At 39.2% G+C, this 19,283-nt stretch overlaps 2 protein-coding genes across 2 annotated transcripts; both read left to right on the top strand.

Annotated features, from left to right (window-relative positions):
• Positions 1–710: 710 nt before the first annotated feature.
• On the top strand, positions 711–3,344 carry LOC119792328 (T-cell surface antigen CD2-like). The gene is made up of 5 exons (XM_038298925.1): positions 711–833; positions 1,236–1,511; positions 1,689–1,762; positions 2,172–2,343; positions 3,211–3,344. Exons 1-5 carry the CDS (start codon positions 764–766, stop codon positions 3,342–3,344), a joined length of 726 nt encoding a protein of 241 aa, XP_038154853.1. The 5' UTR covers positions 711–763.
• Positions 3,345–5,405: 2,061 nt separating this feature from the next.
• On the top strand, positions 5,406–13,541 carry LOC119792290 (T-lymphocyte surface antigen Ly-9-like). The gene is made up of 9 exons (XM_038298875.1): positions 5,406–5,664; positions 5,920–5,993; positions 6,484–6,655; positions 9,686–9,961; positions 10,199–10,272; positions 11,193–11,364; positions 12,084–12,128; positions 12,262–12,339; positions 13,160–13,541. Exons 1-9 carry the CDS (start codon positions 5,409–5,411, stop codon positions 13,213–13,215), a joined length of 1,203 nt encoding a protein of 400 aa, XP_038154803.1. The 5' UTR covers positions 5,406–5,408; the 3' UTR covers positions 13,216–13,541.
• The last annotated feature ends 5,742 nt before the right edge of the window (positions 13,542–19,283 follow it).

Here is a 19,283-nt window from a genome sequence, read left to right as displayed (position 1 = left end):
AAACATGGAGACATCGGGGGGGAACTATCAGGAGGAGGTAGGCTCAGGGAGACAGAGTTGGAGGAAGTTAGACAAGGACCCAGCAAAGAAGAACAGAACAGAGAGCGTATTTATAGGGGACTGAAACAAAGAGAGGGCTAATGAGCAGACTGGGAGCAGGTGTGCACAGAGCAGGAGAGGAAAAGAGCTAGAGAAAAAGGAGAACACAAGAGGGCAGCAGAGGGCAACACATAAAAAACCTAGAAAACTGAAAATAACCAGAAAACACAACAAAATAAGAATTAAACCACTAAGACTATTACACAAGGAGTAAAGCAAAACTGAACACTCAAAAGAAAATATAACAGAATCCTAGACTAAGACAGTAATTGAGAAAAACAAAACAAAACACATAATAACTAAGGATTAAACCACTAAAACTAGAAAACAAGGAGCAAAGCAAAAGTGGATACTCAAAAGAAAACATACCATAACCAAGACTGAGACAGTAAAATGACAAAAAAACAAAGAACACAACAAAATAAGACTTAAACCATAAAAACCTAGAAAACAAGGAGCAAAGCAAAACTGAACATCCTAAAGAAAAAACATAGCAGAACCAAACCTCTAACAGGCTGAAACATTTGCAAGAGGAAGTGGTGAAAAACTAAAATATTACCGGGTTTTCTCATAAGCTGGGACTATACTTACCCACTGAGCGGAAGTAAAGAGACGGCTCTGACATTTTTATTTTTTGTTCGATAAAGTTTTAATTGAGAAGAATATGATGGAGATGGCATCTGTCCCTGGAGCTGTTTTGTTGTTCCTCTGCTGCTCTGCTGTCATCTCCGAAGGTACCAAACTTCTGTTAATCAGTATTAAACGTTACTTACTGCTACTGTCTTTTGTTTGTTCTATCTAAAGGTGTGTATTAAGCTGCATAGATTTGTTATATATATATATATATATATATATATATATATATATATATATATATATATATATATATATATATATATATATATATATATATATATATATATATATATATATATATAGAATTGGATACAGATGTACTTTCTTACATATCATCTGGTCAGAATGCATTTTATTTTACTTCTCAGTTTGTTAACATTATTAGTCCTGATTACATTACTTATATTAAACTAGAGCTGATTGATATCTGCCTTCTATAAAGTCTTCATCTTCTATGGATCCTGCTCTTATTCGTAATGCTTTTTCTTTCTGATCCAAAGTTTGTGACCAGTTTGCTGCAACAGGCCAGAACTTCAGCGTTCCTTTGGGATATGAGCTGAAGTCTACCGATAACCTGAAGTGGAAGTTTAAAGGAAAATTAGTGTTCCATAAAAAATCCGGAATAGTAACTATTGGGAAAGAAGATGATATCAATGCAAATGGATCCCTCCAACTGACTAATCTAAAGACGGACCAGGCAGGAGTTTACACTCCACAGGTTTTTGATCAAACTGGAAGAAATCAGGCCACAGAGGAAACAATTTTATATATACTGGGTAAGTATAGAATGTATTTTAGTTGGACATAACTCACTCTAGAACTCACTAAACCTCCCAATTCATATTTTAAAGCTTTTACTTACCTTTTATTTAATTATTTGCTGAAAATATCCAAATAGAGGCTAATTTTTACATTTCTACATAATTTCTTGTGTCTTTAATAAACCATCTCAGATCCTGTGAAGAAGCCTAAAGTAAATGCAACATGTAAGGATAAAACAGTGGTCTTTACATGTGTTTCTAATAAGGTAAGAATCTGATTTATTAAATATTTATTATTAATTATTTTTAAATTAGAGAATCTGAATATTTATCAATATTTGTATGACATATATTTTTTTGGCATGTCATCGGGAGTGATGGGCTGGTGATAATAGAGCCGAGCTTTTGCATTCTGTAAGGTCGCTGCTTTGAAAAACCTTAATAACCACTTTGAGTCCCTGAGCTCCAGGTTGATCTCCTGGTGCTGCAAGCAGCTCACTCCTCCTGGAGGGATGAGATGAATGCTGAGATTAAAAAATTGTAATTTACATTTACAAAATAAAGGGGGATTTTTTATTTTTTTAGTTTGAATTTTTGTTCACATTCATTCCTCCTGTCGATTTTTTTTTTTACACTGAACAGCCCTGAAATGTTTTCTTTTTTTGTTTCTTTTAGCAACCTAACACTGCAGAATATGAATGGCTACTGAACGGTGCCACGATGAAAAAAGAGAAAGGCTTGTCTCTTGAAGTGTATGCTACAGAAACTGAAGCGGACAGATTTGCCTGCAAAGTTTTCAACAAAGCAAGTTCTGAAACCAGCGAATATGTCATTCATACATGTTCAAGTCAGTATGCGGTGGTAGTCACCATTTACCATTTATTATGGCTTAAAGCGACTGTTGCACAATGTGTTTGAGCTAACAACTGTTACCTACGATAAAATAAATCAAACTAAAATCAAATTTATTAATACACTGCTAAAAAAAATTAAAGGAACAGTTGAAAACACATCAGATCTCAATGAAGGAAAAAATCATGGTGTTTATTTATACTCATATGGACTGATGCCACATCATTTGATGGAAATGAAAATAATCAACCTACAGCGGGCTGAATTCAAAGACACCCCAAAAACTACAGTGAAAAAATGATGCGACAGTCTAGTCCATTTTGCTGACATTTCATTGCAACTCAAAATAGTATTCAGTAATTTGTATGGCCCCCACATGCGTGTATGCATGCCTGACAATGTCGGGGCATGCTCCTAATGATACGACGGATGGCGTCCTGGGGTATCTCCTCCCAGTAATGGACCAGGGCATCACTGAGCTCCTGGACAGTCTGAGGTGCAACCTCGCGGCGTCGGTAAGATTGAAACATAATGTCCCAGAGGTGTCCGGCGAGCGTGGGGGCCAATCAATGGTATCAATTCCTTAATCCTCCAGGAACTGCCTGCATACTCTCGCCACATGAGGACTGGGCATTGTCTTGCACTAGGAGGAATCCAGGACCCACTGTACTAGCATATGGTGTGACAACAGGTGCAAGGATTTCATCTCAATACCTAATGGCAGTGAGGGTACTATTGTCTAGCCTGTATAGATCTGTGCGTCCCTCCATGGATATGCCTCCCCAGACCATCTGAACCACCACCAAACCAGTCATACTGAACGATGTTAAAGGCAGCATAACGTTCTCCATGGCTTCTCCAGACCCTTTCACATCTGTCAAATGTGCTCAGGGAGAACCTGCTCTCATCTATGAAAAGCACAGGGTGCCAGTGGCGAACTTGTCAATCCGGTGTTCTGTGGCAAATGCCAATCGAGCTCTAAGGTGCTGGGCGTGAGCACAGGGCCCACTACAGGACGCCGGGCCCTCAAGCCACCCAGTGAAGTCTGTTTCTGATTGTTTGGACAGAGACATTCACACCAGTGGCCTGTTGGAGGTCATTTTGTAGGGCTCTGGCAGTGCTCCTCCTTGCACAAAGGAGCAGATACTGGTCCTGCTTATGGGTTGTAGACCTTCTACGGCCCTGTCCAGCTCTCCTGGAGTAACTGCCTGTCTGCTGTTATCTTCTCCATGCTCTTGAGATTGTGCTTGAAGACACAGCAAAACTTCTGGCAATGGCACGTATTGATGTGCCATCCAGGAGGAGTTGGACTGCCTGTGCAACCTCTGTAGGCTCCAGCTAGCGCCTCATGCTAACAGTAGTGACAGTGACCCTAGCCAAATGCAAAACTGGTGAAATAGAGTTAGAAAAGATGAGGAGGGGAAAAAATGTCAGTGGCCTCCATCTGTAAAACCATTCCTGTTTTGATGGTCGTCTCGTTGCCCCTCTAGTGCACCTGTTGTTAATTTCATTAACACCAAAGCAGCTAAAACTGATTAACAACCCCCTCTGCTACTTACCTGGCCTAATCAATATCCCAGAAGTATAATTAACTTGATGCTATACTCTGATTATAAAGTGTTCCTTTAATTTTTTTGAGTAGTGTATATAGCAGTAGCAATTTCAAAATGTCCTCACTTTCATTAATGGCCCCTTGGCTGGTCCCCTACAATTCTTTTTTAAACATCAATCTTTGTCCTAAAATATTCTTTTTTTAAGATTTGTGGACATTAAGATCTAAAGAAAAGCGTTATTTCCTTTGAAAGGATGGAGTCAGAATAAAAAAAATATGTCCACCCAGGAGAATCCCAGTGGCTGGAAGCTGGAGGGGATTTTGCTGGGAGTTGCAGGGAATTGGGCTCCCATTCGGCTCGCGTTTGACTGGGAAGGGCCATTTTGATTGGCTGCTACTGTAGCATAACTAAGAACAACTACACAGGCTAAAAAAACAAAAGAAGTAAAAGTGATTTGAACATAAGAGAATATAGAGACAGATTTTAAAACAGAAATTAAACATAAAAACCCATAAATATAAAACTTGCACACTGTTTTAAAAGCCAGTGGATGCAAATATGTTTTAAGAAGTGGCTTCAAAACATCAAAATGAAACCTGTCTAATATAAAGGGGATGATTTAAAAAGGCCCAATACCCTTTAAGGATCAACCTGGACTTTGAGGCAACCAATCACAGATTAGCTATCAAGAGAGCACCTAAAGCTGCAGGAGATCAGACAAATATAGAAGTAGTTTGCGTGTATATTTGCCTCTAAGCTTTATATGTAAAAAAGACAACTTTGAACTCATTTCTAAAACAAACACTAAGCCAGTAAACGTTGTCCTGTTCAAACTAAATGTTTGCATTCTTCTAATTGTGGTCATCATAATAGAGGTGGACACTCAGGCAGCGACAAACAACAGCAACGGATAACATCATTGCTAATGTTAAACCCAACAGACATGGCTCCACACCGATGGTTACATTTCATGCTTTTTGGTCACTTGTCTCTGAGGAATTTAATTAGCAATGGAATTGGAAATGTAAGGATTTAAGAAGTCCATGAATTATAAGGCAGCAAGGATGAAAAGTTAACAGGTTTAGTTGGAATGATCAGAAGTCTTGTCGCTGAGAACTTTACAGAAGAATAAAAACAACTTATTTATCCTGTAAGTGATGTATTAGTTTTTCTCTAAATTGGTTACAAACTGAATTATTAATTTTTTATCCTCTACATCTCATGCCGCAGCATGTGTTATATATACATATATTGTTTCCACATTCTTTCATACGTATCATCTGGTCAGAATGTATTTTATTTTACTTCTAAGGGGAAGTTTTGTTGACATTATTGACCACATTTGTTTTTCTTAAGTCCTAATTACAATATATTATAATATATAATATATTGGTACACTAAAAAGGATTGATGTCTGCCTTCTGTAAAGTCTTCATCTTCTAAGAATCCTGCTCTTATTCGTAATGCTTTTTCTTTCTGATCCAAAGTTTGTGACCAGTTTGCTGCAATGGGCCAGAACTTCAGTGTTCCTTTGGGATATGAGCTGAAGTCTACCGACACCCTGAAGTGGAAGTTTAAAGAAACAGTAGTGTTTTATAAAAAATCCGGAATATTAATTATTGGGAAAGAAGATGATATCAATGCAAATGGATCGCTCCAACTGACTAATCTAAAGAAGGACCAGACAGGAGTTTACACTCCACAGGTTTTTGATCAAACTGGAAGAAAACAGGCCACAAAGAAAACACATTTATATATACTGGGTAAGTATAAAATGTCTTTTAGTTGGAAATGTCTCACTCTAGAACACACTAAACCTCCCAATTCATATTTGAAAGCTTTTAGTTGATCTTTTTATTATTGATTGGTTTTTTGAAAATATCCAAATAGAGGCTAATTTCAGGTCAGGTTATAGAACTATAGGTCAGTGTGTTAATGCATCATAAAATCCTAAACATGCATCAGCAGCATTTTTACATTTCCATATAATTTCTTGTGTCTTTAATCAACCATCTCAGATCCTGTGAAGAAGCCTAAAGTAAATGCAACATGTAAGGATAAAACAGTGGTCTTTACATGTGTTTCTAATAAGGTAAGAATCTGATTTATTAAATATTTATAATTCATTATTTTTAAATTAGAGAATCTGAATATTTATCAATATTTGTATGACATGTATTTTTTTGGCATGTCATCGGGAGTGATGGGCTGGTGATAATAGAGCCGAGCTTTTGCATTCTGTAAGGTCGCTGCTTTGAAAAACCTTAATAACCACTTTGAGTCCCTGAGCTCCAGGTTGATCTCCTGGTGCTGCAAGCAGCTCACTCCTCCTGGGGGGATGAGATGAATGCTGAGATTGAAAAATTGTAATTTAAATTTACAATGACAAATAAAGGGGGACATTTTTTTAGAATTTTTGTTCACATTCATTTCTCCTGTCATACAACCTTATCAAAGTAAAAGCCATAAAGATATGAGCCAAAACTGAGGTCTTACAAATTTGTTTCATACCTATCGCTGTCTTTAGCATTTTTTTTACACTGAACAGCCCTGAAATGTTTTCTTTTTTTTGTTTCTTTTAGCAACCTAACACTGCAGAATATGAATGGCTACTGAACGGTGACACGATGAAAAAAGAGAAAGGCTTGTCTCTTGAAGTGTATGCTACAGAAACTGAAGCGGACAGATTTGCCTGCAAAGTTTTCAACAAAGCCAGTTCTGAAACCAGCGAATATGTCATTCATACATGTTCAAGTCAGTATGCGGTGGTAGTCACCATTTACCATTTATTATGGCTTAAAGCGACTGTTGCACAATGTGTTCGAGCTAACAACTGTTACCTAAGATAAAATGAATCAAATTAAAATAAAATGTATTAATACACTGCTAAAAAAATTAAAGTAACACTTGAAAACACATCAGATCTCAATAGGGAAAAAAATCATGGTGTTTATTTATACTGATATGGACTGGGTGATGTGTTAGGAACAAAAGGATGCCACATCATTTGATGGAAATGAAAATTATCAACCTAAAGAGTGCTGAATTCCAAGACACCCCAAAAATTACAGTGAAAAAATGATGTGGCAGGCTATTCCATTTTACTGACATTTCATTGCAACTCAAAATGGTATTCAGTAATTTGTATGGCCCCCACATGCGTGTATGCATGCCTGACAATGTCGGGACATGCTCCTAATGAGACGACGGATGGCATCCTGGGGTATCTCCTCCAAGTACTGGACCAGGGCATCACTGAGCTCCTGGACAGTCTGAGGTGCAACCTCGCAGCGTTGGATGGATTGAAACATAATGTCCCAGAGGTGTTCTATTGGATTTAGTTCAGGCGAGCGTGGGGGCCAATCAATGGTATCAATTCCTTAATCCTCCAGGAACTGCCTGCATACTCTCGCCACATGAGGCCTGGGCTTTGTCTGGCACTAGGAGGAATCCAGGACCCACTGTACTAGCATAGGGTGTGAAAGCGGGTGCAGGGATTTCATCCCAATACCTAATGGCGGTCAGGGTACCATTGTCTAGCCTGTATAGATCTGTGCGTCTCTCCATGGATATGCCTCACCAGACCATCACTGACCCACCACCAAACCGGTCATGCTGAACGATGTTACAGGCAGCATAACATTCGCCACGGCTTCTCCAGACCCTTTCATATCTGTCAAATGTGCTTAGGGTGAACCTGCTCTCATCTATGAAAAGCACAGGGTGCCAGTGGCGAACTTGTCAATGCGGTGTTCTGTGGCAAATGCTGATCGAGCTCTAAGGTGCTGGGCAGCGAGCACAGGGCCCACTAGAGGACGTTGGGCCCTCAGGCCACCCTCGTGAAGTCTGTTTCTGATTGTTCGGTCAGAGACATTTACACCAGTGGCCTGCTGGAGGTAATTTTGTAGGGCACTGGCAGTGCTCCTCCTGCTCCTCCTTGCACATAGGAGTAGATACCGGTCCTGCTTATGGGTTGTAGACCTTCTACGGCCCTGTCCAGCTCTCCTGGAGTAACTGCCTGTCTCCTGGAATGTCCTCCATGCTCTTGAGATTGTGCGATATGACACAGCAAACTTTCTATAAATGACACGTATTGATGTGCCATCCTGGAGGAGTTGGACTGCCTGTGCAACCTCTGTAGACTCCAGGTAGCGCCTCTAACAGTAGTGACAGTGACTCTAGCCAAATGTAAAAGGAAAAGGGGAAAAATGTCAGTGGCCTCCATCTGTAAAACCATTCCTGTTTTGATGGTCGTCTCGTTGCCCCTCTAGTGCACCTGTTGTTAATTTCATTAACACCAAAGCAGCTGAAACTGATTGACAGCCCTCTCTGCTACATACCTGGCCTAATCAATATCCCAGAAGTTTAATTAACTTGATGCTATACTCTGATTATAAAGTGTTCCTTTATTTTTTTTTTTGAGTGGTGTATATAGCAGTAGCCATTTAAAATTTCCTCACTTTCATTAATGGGCCCTTGGCTGGTCCCCTACAATTCCTTTTTAAACATCAATCTTTGTACTAAAATATTCTTTTTTTAAGATTTGTGGACATTAAGATCTAAAGAAAAGCGTTATTTCCTGTGAAAGGATGGAGTCAGAATACAAAAAAACATGTCTACCCAGGAGAATCCCAGTGGCTGGAAGCTGGAGGGGATTTTGCTGGGAGTTGCAGGGAATTGGGCTCCCATTTGGCTAGCGTTTGACTGGGAAGGGCCATTTTGATTGGCTGCTACTGTAGCATAACTAAGAACAACTACACAGGCTAAAAAAACAAAAGAAGTAAAAGTGATTTGAACATAAGAGAATATAGAGACAGATTTTAAAACAGAAATTAAACATAAAAACCCATAAATATAAAACTTGCACACTGTTTTAAAAGCCAGTGGATGCAAATATGTTTTAAGAAGTGGCTTCAAAACATCAAGATGAAACCTAATATAAAGAGGATGATTTAAAAAGGCCCAATACCCTTTAAGGATCAACCTGGGCTTTGGGACAACCAATCACAGATTAGCTATCAAGAGAGCACCTAAAGCTGCAGGAGATCAGACAAATATAGAAGTAGTTTGCGTGTATATTTGCCTCTAAGCTTTATATGTAAAAAAGACAACTTTGAACTCATTTCTAAAACAAACACTAAGCCAGTAAACGTTGTCCTGTTCAAACTAAATGTTTGCATTCTTCTAATTGTGGTCATCATAATAGAGGTGGACACTCAGGCAGCGACAAACAACAGCAACGGATAACATCATTGCTAATGTTAAACCCAACAGACATGGCTCCACACCGATGGTTACATTTCATGCTTTTTGGTCACTTGTCTCTGAGGAATTTAATTAGCAATGGAATTGGAATTGGAAGGATTTAAGAAGTCCATAAATTATAAGGCAGCAAGGATGAAAAGTTAACAGGTTTAGTTGGAATGATCAGAAGTCTTGTCGCTGAGAACTTTACAGAAGAATAAAAACAATGTATTTATCCTGTAAGTAATGTATTAGTTTTTCTCTAAATTGTTTCATGCCCCAGCATGTTTTATATATACATATATTGTTTCCACATTCTTCCATACGTATCATCTGGTCAGAATGTATTTTATTTTACTTCTAAGGGGAAGTTTTGTTGACATTATTGACCACATTTTCTTTTCTTAAGTCTTAATTACAATATATCATAATATATAATATATTGGTACACTAAAAAGGATTGATGTCTGCCTTCTATAAAGTCTTCATCTTCTATGGATCCTGCTCTTATTCGTAATGCTTTTTCTTTCTGATCCAAAGTTTGTGACCAGTTTGCTGCAATGGGCCAGAACTTCAGTGTTCCTTTGGGATATGAACTGAAGTCTACCGACACCCTGAAGTGGAAGTTTAAAGAAACAGTAGTGTTTTATAAAAAATCCGGAATAGTAATTATTGGGAAAAAAGATGATATCAATGCAAATGGATCCCTCCAACTGACTGACCTAAAGAAGAACCAGGCAGGAGTTTACACTCCACAGGTTTTTGATCAAACTGGAAGAAAACAGGCCACAAAGAAAACACATTTATATATACTGGGTAAGTATAAAATGTCTTTTAGTTGGAAATGTCTCACTCTAGAACACACTAAACCTCCCAATTCATATTTGAAAGCTTTTAGTTGATCCTTTTATTTATTTATTTGCTGAAAATATTCAAATTATTTCAGGTCAGGTTATAAAATTCTGAGATGAAGTTCATGTATAAGAAACGCGGATCAGCAGCATTTTTAATCTTCCTGATTACTTGTTGTGTCTTTATTCTAATCAATCCTAGATCCTGTGAACAAACCTACAATACATATAACATGTAAGGATATAAAAGTGATTTTTACATGCCTGTCTGATAAGGTAAGAACCTCATTTTGCAACTTTTTTACTAAAGATTCAACACTTAAAACATTAGCTAAGTTTACTTACGTACTTCAACAGATTGAAATGTATTCTGATTCCAAATAATAGTGATCTGATTGAATTGTTTTTTAAGCAATAAATGGTATTGTAATCACAATAAAATTGCTGATCAGACTAAAACAATGTCTCCTAAACCTGTAGAACAGAATACTCTGATGTCAGCTAGCCAGAGCAATTAGCCACACAAGGCGGAAATACCAACATTAACCACATGCTCACTTAGTTCAGAATAACTTAAGGCTGTCTGTATCTACATAAACCACCACTATCAGTCAGATAACAAATTAACTTATTTTAAGTCCAGTCAGCTATCTATTCTGATTACTTACATCCATGTAAACATAGCTACTGATGTCTATATTGTATAATATATTTTCCGTAAAAGTTTAAAAAACAATCCACTGGACTTTGTTTCCAAGGTTTGAAGACATTTCACTTCCCCTCCAGGAAGCTTCCTCAATTCAAAATGTCTTTCACCGAATGACTATGACCTGGATGACTGAGAATCTTCACCAGTGTATTAAATTTTCTGTCTTGTCATGGAAAGTGGTGGCCTAACTGTTTGAGAGCAGGGGGTTTAATTAGTGGGAAGGCAGCGAGGTTGCCAGTTCAATATACAGACTGACACTCCAGGTCGCTGAGCAATGATGTGTTAAAACAGAGGACAAAACTCACTCTAATGAGATTTTTTTATTTCAAAATACCCTTTACATCTATTCCTCCTGTAAGGCCACCCTGTTAAAATAAAAGCTAATATATAGTACAAATTTAAGGTTTTCAAAAATGTATGTATGTTTTTATGCGTTATTGTTGTGGTCTGCGGAATAACCTGTTCTGATCACTTTGTTTTCTCACAGAAATCTAGCGATTTGGAATACGAATGGCTTCAGAATGGTAACAAGTTGGAGAAGGAACAAGATTCTACTCTTGGAATGAATGCTGCTGAAACCAAAGCAGACAAATTTGCTTGCAAAATTTTCAACCATGCCAGTTCTGAAACCAGTGAGGCTGTCACCCATAAATGTTCAGGTCAGTCTGAGGTTGTGATCATGGCTTAAAGCTACTGTTGCACAATATACTCCAGCTAATAACTCCTACCTAAGATAAAATGACTCAGATCACATTTGTTTATATAGAACATTTAGAACAACAGCACTGGACAAAGTACTGCACAACAAAAGAAGAGAAATTCCAACATTGCAGAACATAATGACACAATATAAAACAGAAATGTGAACACAGAAATACCAAGAGATGAAACTTTGTTTTAAAGCCAGTGGGTACAAATGTGTTTTAAGAAGGAACTGAAAAACACTAAGTGGAAGCCTGCCTAATATAAAGATGAAGCTGGTTTTACAATTTAGGAATATTCTAGACCTGAAAAGGCCCAATCACCATTGTGAATCAAACTGGACTTTGGGATTTGTTTAATTGTGGTCATCATAATGGAGGTGGACACTCAGGCAGCGACAAACAACAGCAACAGGTGACATCATTGCTAATGTTAAACCCAACAGACATGGCTCCACACCAATGGTTACATAAAAAATCATGCTTTATGGTCACTTGTCTCTGAGGAATTTAATTGGTGATAGGATTGGAGGGATTTAAGCAGCCCATAAAATAAAAAGGAGCAAGGATGAAGTTCCTTATAAAATTAACAAGGAGAGGCTGCATCACTTTCCATGTGTTGAGAACTCACACCCATTTCTCTTTTCATGTGTTTTTTCGTATCCCTTTTCCTGTAGGCGTGTCAGGAATGAAGATCTCAGTTTATAATGGCTGCAAATTGGGTATGTCTTTAAATTGCTATAGATTTTATTTTCAAATACATCGCAAGGGACATTGACATGAACAAACCTACATATAATGTGCACAGATGTGTCTGAACATTAATTCTGTTATTTTGTGATTTTATTTTTCTAGGTTTTATTCTTGTATTGATCATCACTGCCATTGTGAGGTGTGTCAGAACTGAACGAACAAGCAATATTCGACTTAAGGGTATGATGTTTCAATGTACTAAACAGCTGTTAAATGTTGTAACCTTGTACACTCAAGAAAAAGCACATGAACATTTTGAAGGCTTTTCATGCTCCATATTTAAGGCAATTTATAATTTTCAAGTAGAAAAAGTATAGATTATGTAGAATTTTAAAACAGCTTAAACTGTTGTTGATGGGTAAATGAGTGGCTTCCTGTGAAGTGTGAAATAAATGCTTCTTAACAGCAGAGGCGTCAAAGGTATTCATGTTTATTACTCAAGTAGAAGTATAAATACAACTTTTTAAAAACACTTTTGTAAAAGTTAGAGTATAAACTAATGCTTTTTACTCAAGTAAAAGTACCATTTTTAAAGCTATTATAAGTATAAAAGTAAAAGTAATGTAGGACAGATGCTTTACTGCAGGAAAATTTTTCTACAATTCTGGATAATTCCCTTAGACATAATTTTCTTAGTTTTGCAACTAATGGTAACAGGCTCAATTTTAGCAACAAGTTGGGGCAGTACCAACCACAAAGAAATACATTTCTGAATAAAACAAATTTTTTTAATGTTTTTTATTCAAACAGGCTATAACGAAAATGACCTTAAATGAAACAAAACTAACAAGTATATTTTTAAAATGTAAGGATTAGAAAGTAGAGAAGTAAAAAATAAATAATTACTCCAATAAAGTATAGATAGACAAATATTCTACTTAAGGAAGGTAAGTATTTGTACTTTGTTACTTAAGGCCTCAGATTAACAGAAAAGTTTGCTTTATTTGTTTGATTTTATTCTATTTTGTCATCTAACATATTATCTTTACTCTCTGAACAGCTGAGGAGGAGCTTCCTTTGGAGCAGATCAAAGCATCATCCCCATCTTCCTCATAGATATCATCAGTCTCATCACCATCAGCCATTCAATAAATAATCATATCCATCAATTCTTTGCACTCTCTCTGATTTTATGAAAGCCATTCTGTAAAATCCAGACAGACTTTGTGACATCTGCAGAGGTTGGTAGTAATTAGTTACATTTATTCAGATACATCTACATTAATAACTTTTTTGGGGGGAAAAAGGAACTTTATAAGTAGTTTTACTTTATTGTACTTTTAACTTTTACTACCTTTTGGTACTCAAGCCTTATTGGTTAAATTACTTGCTGTGTGTTGATTATGCTGCCATATAAAGGTCAAATAAAGATATAGCAAACAATATGCTGTATCTTGTTACCGGAAGTAATTTACCCCAACCTAACCTATATACATGCTGTAAGTATTAATTTCATAATAGGTATTTGAGTATATTTTGATTTCTTCCAAGTGAAGCTTTTATTTAGTAAAATTTGCATGCTTTATTTTATTTTGGTATCTAATTCTTTAAAATAATATAATTTGCATATAACTTATGATGTATAACTGTATAATTTTTTTTAAATATAAAATCACATGTTATGATCATAAGTAGTAAGTATGTCATTTACTCAATTTTTGCTTTTACTTGACTGATTCCTTCAACGACTACTAATTACTTTTACTTATTAAAAAAAATGAAGTAGTGCTAAATTTAAGTACAATGTTTTGGTTATCTGTAACCAGTGGCGGCTGGCCAATAGAGGATGCTAGAGCACCGCCCTACATCCCCAAAGACCCTGATTAAGACATGGAAAATAAAAAAAATATTTTTTAATGACGAGTAAAGTGTCATTTAATTTTTCATCAGATTGGTGATGCAAGGGTGCAAGAATGTTTACCCATTGACTCTTGTTAAAAGCTGTACATGTCATGACTGAGACAGATGAACCCAGAATTCAAGGTAAGACAGATGGTGGGAAAGTTCAAAACGTTTAATACCAAAAACATAACAGAACTAAAGTGCAGCGCTGTGGATCTGCAGGGGGAAGGAGTGGCACCACCAAATCACTGACACTCTGGAGGGAGAAACACAGGTTAAGCAGTGATGGGAGTAACTGTGTTGAAAGTTACTAACGCTGTTACCTTTTTTAGTAACGAGTAATCTAACTAATTACTATGAGTGTCACTATAATGCAGTTACCATTGTCGACACCCCGTTGCTTTTTTTCATGATAGGACTCGTGCGCGCCTTGTCATGAGTGTTAGGTTTATTCTTTATACATCATGTGCGTTATTACTTTGTTAGTCAGATTAGACAGAGTAGAGGGCCTTCCTTCACATTGTGGATGTCACGGTGTGTACGGAGGTCATCTAATCAGGACAGCCTTCGTGTCTTTAAGAATACACAGGATATGGGCACATCTTGGAGCCGGTCTGATAGAGGATAGCTATCTGTAACCCTGAAGCATAGAAGCAAGTTGCATGAAGTTCAAGACATGGATGGCGTGTCAGTTTCTGATACGGCCAGCTCAACATCAGCATGATGCAACACATAGACCCATGAGCTATAAGAAGCACCTTGTTCGGGGCTCAAACTTTGCTGGACGCTCACGGACATGATTTTTGAGACCACAGCTGTGCAAGCTCTGAGCATTTTTCTCTGTCCTGTAATGACCTGATCTGGAATAAACTCTGTCATTTTTTACTCCTGTTTTTATAGTCCTTTTTTATAAATAACTGTAAATAACTTGCTCCCAGGAAAAGAACCGGTGAGAAGACCCCGGGGCGCTACAGCCTTTGTCACAACCAAAGGGGACAAATCCTCCTCATTTTAAAATGAAAGAGGGGAGGATAAGAATGGCTGATGTATAGTGAGATTTCGTCTGTGTTGGGATCTGGAGGCTTGTCCACTTTCTCCACCAGAGGGCGCCTGAGATCTTCCTCCTGAGGGCATGAGCTTACTCCTACACACCTGTTTCCTGTCTGCTCATCAGGAGACCTATTTAAGGAGGAGGAGGCTGACACTTCCCTGCCAGAGTGTTTGCCAGTAATGGTATAGCAAGACCTGAGCCAGCCTGCCTGATCTGAAACCCTGATTTTGTGAACCTGTCTGATCCTGTTTCTCTCTGCCTCACAGATCATGACTTTTCTGGAAACCTGAAACCCTGGAGATAGAAATCTCTGTCTGGAATCTGCCTGCCTGCACTCCGTCTCAGTCTCTGCCTCTGCCCTCAGCCCTCTGCCTGCCGACTAGCCTCTGGACTCACAAGGTTCCCCCCCTGCTGATCAGAATCCTCTCTGAGCAGGTATTTATTCCCATCATCTGTAAACTGCAAGTTTCCTGGATCAACTCTAACTGCTCTGTCCTCCTCAGTGGCTTCCCTCCCGTGACCAGTCAGAAGAACCCAGAACCTGAGCTCTATTTAACTTATAAACATTGTAAATAAATCATTTAAACTTTTTCCCTGTTTCAAGAGTGTTTTCTGCATGTGGGTGAGACGCCTTGAACCCAACATGACAGTCTGTCAGTTGGGTAGGTCGGTGTTTCCGCTGGCGGGTGTTACGTACAGCACACACAGAGAGATGGAGAGTAAGGATGACTCCAGCAGCAAAACAGCGTTTTCCAGATGTGTCATTTTTTGCTGAAAGCCCTCAAAAGAAAAGGCGATGATGTATTTGGAAAAAAGACATGGCTGAACGGACGTGGCTACTGCGGTCTGTCAATTTTACAGACAGAACTGCATTTCACTCATTGCATCCCAAGAACAATCCTTTGCGCATGCGCCCTGAGCAATTTGCCCACGACGGTCGGGAGAAAATCAAACATGTTTGATTTTCTCCCGACCTAATGATTCCTGATCGGGAGGTGGTCGTGGTAGGCTGATCGCCGCTCATAACCCCCTGTACACTACCTGACGCATGATCAGGCTGAAAGATTCTTGCACAACTGGAAAATCGCCCTGAAAATCGCAGTGTACGCCAGGCTCTATACAGCTTTTCTCTCAGCTACAAACAAGCCATTGCTCCAGCAGACAGCTCTATAGAAGATGGCTGGTGCCAAAACAGGGTCATAGAAGGTCTTTAGGAGCATCCCCTGCACTCCAAAAGGCCTCAGTCTCCTCAGTAGGAAGAGTCTGCTCTTACACAGAGCCTCTGTGTTGTGAGTCCAGTTCAGTTTGTTATTCAGATGAACACCTAGGTACTTATAAGAGTCCACTATCTCAATGTCCATTCCCTGGATGTCACCGGTGTCAGTGGGGTGGGTCTGCTTCTGTAAAACTCCACCACTTCTCCTTGGTTTTCCCTGCTTTAATGAGAAGGTGGTTCTGCTGGCACCAGACCTCAAATTTTTGGGTCCACTCTCTGTATTCTAAGTCTTCCCAACCTGTGATGAGGCCAACTATGGCAGAATCATCAGAGAATTTCTGGAGGTGGCAGTGTGGGGAATTGATGTAGAAGTGTGCAGTGTAAAAGGTGAGGAACATTGCCAGCATTGTTTCCTGTGGGACCCCCGTACTGCAAACCAACCTTTCTGAGACACAGCCCTGTGCCCTTACATACTGGTAAATGGCATGTACTTATATAGCGCCTTTATTCAAGTCAGGAGACTTGACCAAAGCGCTTTACACTACATTCATTCACCCATTCACGCACACACTGATGGTGGCAAGCTACATTGTAGCCACAGCTGCCCTGGGGCTCATTGACAGAAGCGGGGTCGCCGTACTGCCCTCTGGCCACCATCAGTAGACAATGCAGGTGAATTGTCTTGCCCAAGGACACAACGACACTGAAAGTCAGAGCCGGGGCTTAAACCGTCAATCCTTCGATTTCAGGGCAAACTCCTACATCCTACGCCACGGTCGCCCTAGTAGAACACAGTTCTACTGGCCTGCAGCTGCTAAGGTCTGTTGAATGTTTTATCTTTGGCACCGGTGCCACACAAGAGGTCTTCCACAGCTGTGGTACTTCTTCTAGCCTCAGGCTTAAGTTGAACATGTAGCATGAGATGCCACACAGTTCATCTGCACAATATCTCAGAAACCTGGAGCTGATACCATCTGGACCGACGGCCTTTCACACCTTGATCTTTTGCAGCTCATTCCTCACATGTTTTCTTGAAACCCACAAAATGGATGGTAGGCTGTGTGATGGAATTCTATTGAGTAGGGGTGTTGGGTGATGGTTTGGAGCCGGAAGGTGTGAAGTAGTCTGTCATTGAAAAAAGTGAAGGTAACAGCAGGGGGTTCTGGGCTGGAGAAGGAGTGCGTGGCTGATCAATCCTGTTGAAAAACTGGTTCAGGCCCCGTCCACACGAAGACGAACCCTGGCCTAAACGCACAAATTTTTCACCAAACCAGCCTCTCATCCACACGAAGCCAGCGTTTCGGGGGTCTGTAAACGATCTTTTTTTTATTCAGCCTTCAGAGTGGGAAGATTTCGAAACGCCGTTTTCGCGTTTCCATCTTTACGCTCTAACCGCATTTTTTTTTTACACGCATGCGTCATAGCGTCGCCTCTAAACACGCATGCGCGACACATCACAACAACAATGGCCCCGTTGCTGCTAATGCTACTCACCCTGCTGTCGGGCTTACAACAGAATCTTCTTCTTCTGGAATATCTCCAGGAAGAACAGAGCAATATCGACGACATAGTTCACCACCTGAATTTGACTTAACCACGAAAAATGACCCGCAGGGCAACCATGTATAAATATTAGTGCGCATGCCCAACATTTCGTCGCTTATTTTTGCTTTGGCACCACAGCGCCACTTACAGGCCTGGCATACATTTTGCAGCGTTTTCATGCATTCGTGTGGACGCTCACATTTATTTTACGTCTCCGTCTTTACGGCAAACGTTTTGGAAAATATCAGCGTTTCGTGTTCGTTTTGACTTCGTGTGGACGGAGCCTCAGTTCAGTAACCCACTTCAAGTCTCCAACAGCCTGGGTGGTCTGATTTTGGCCTGAGATTGTCTTCAGGCTTTTCCAGATCCCTTCTGATGTTTTGCTGCTGCAGCTGATCCTCAATCTTCTTCTTGTAGCTGTTCTTCAGATCCCTGATTTTCTTCCTAATTTCTTTCTGCACAGCTCTCATAATAAATAAAGTAAGAAAAACTCAGAAAAACAAATGGTGCTGCTGAAACAGGATGCCTGCTCCTTGATGGTGCCAGTAGAAAAAATTTATTTTTTGTTTTCTTTACATTTAGACTCATAAGACTGGCAACCACCCAATTAAGCTTTTTCTAACATACATTACACAAAAATATGAATGACTTGTGTTGATATTGTATTAAGTCTATCAATATCATATTGGAAATAAAGACGTTTTATTCGAACGACCTAAAAATAAAGATTTTATATAAAACTGATTGGTAAAACAGTAGACAAGGACTTAGTATACAGTAAGTTAAAATCCTTTATGGAAGTTTTTAATAACGAAAAGAATAATCACTATTATCATCAAGTCTGCAACTAATCATTGTTTTTCTTTTTAATTAATCTGACGGTTATTTTTTCCAGCAGACTGTTTGACAGAATTAGAACCAGATTGGCTCCTATCGGCGGTCCATGATACTACAGCTCTCAAGGCAGGACTTAGGTGTACAAAAATCGCAGCGCCTGTTATGTTCAGGAACTTATGTGCCTGGATAGCATCACTCCACCCAAATTTCAAAGAGAGCCTCAGTCTCTACATCAGGCATCCCCAAACTCGGTCCTCGAGGGCCGCTGTCCTGCAGGTTTTAGATGTTTCTCTGCTCCAGCACAGCTGATTTTAATTGATAGTTGATTAACAGGCTTTTGCTCTACTGCAATCATCATAATCAGCTGTGCTAAAGCAGAGAAACCTCTAAAACCTGCAGGACAGCGGCCCTCGAGGACCGAGTTTGGGGATGCCTGCTCTACATCATCCCAGGTCACACCACGCTCTTCTGATGACATTTATTGTTATTAGGCTGAGAAGAATTTTGTGTTGTGAACAGGTTAAGAGATCTGTGAATTGCAAAGCAAGACCTGCTGGAAAACCCACAAAATGAGTCAGTTGACGTCAAACAGGAGCTGATGCGGTCTGCTTATGTACTTTTTTTATCAGAGAA

This window comes from Cyprinodon tularosa, unplaced genomic scaffold (assembly GCF_016077235.1).
Source record: "Cyprinodon tularosa strain WSP-4 unplaced genomic scaffold, ASM1607723v1 ctg417, whole genome shotgun sequence".
NCBI lineage: Eukaryota > Metazoa > Chordata > Actinopteri > Cyprinodontiformes > Cyprinodontidae > Cyprinodon > Cyprinodon tularosa.
The sequence above is the reverse complement of the archived record's forward strand: the minus strand, read 5'-3'. Positions and strand labels throughout refer to the sequence as shown.

Excerpts from the sequence above, each read along its gene's own strand:
- LOC119792328 (XM_038298925.1), top strand. The coding sequence starts at position 764 with ATGATGGAGATGGCATCTGTCCCTGGAGCTGTTTTGTTGTTCCTCTGC. Across the intron at positions 1,512-1,688 it reads AACAATTTTATATATACTGG|ATCCTGTGAAGAAGCCTAAA; the intron begins GTAAGTATAGAA and ends AAACCATCTCAG. Across the intron at positions 1,763-2,171 it reads TTACATGTGTTTCTAATAAG|CAACCTAACACTGCAGAATA; the intron begins GTAAGAATCTGA and ends TGTTTCTTTTAG.
- LOC119792290 (XM_038298875.1), top strand. The coding sequence starts at position 5,409 with ATGGGCCAGAACTTCAGTGTTCCTTTGGGATATGAGCTGAAGTCTACC. Across the intron at positions 10,273-11,192 it reads TTACATGCCTGTCTGATAAG|AAATCTAGCGATTTGGAATA; the intron begins GTAAGAACCTCA and ends GTTTTCTCACAG. Across the intron at positions 12,340-13,159 it reads AAGCAATATTCGACTTAAGG|CTGAGGAGGAGCTTCCTTTG; the intron begins GTATGATGTTTC and ends CTCTCTGAACAG.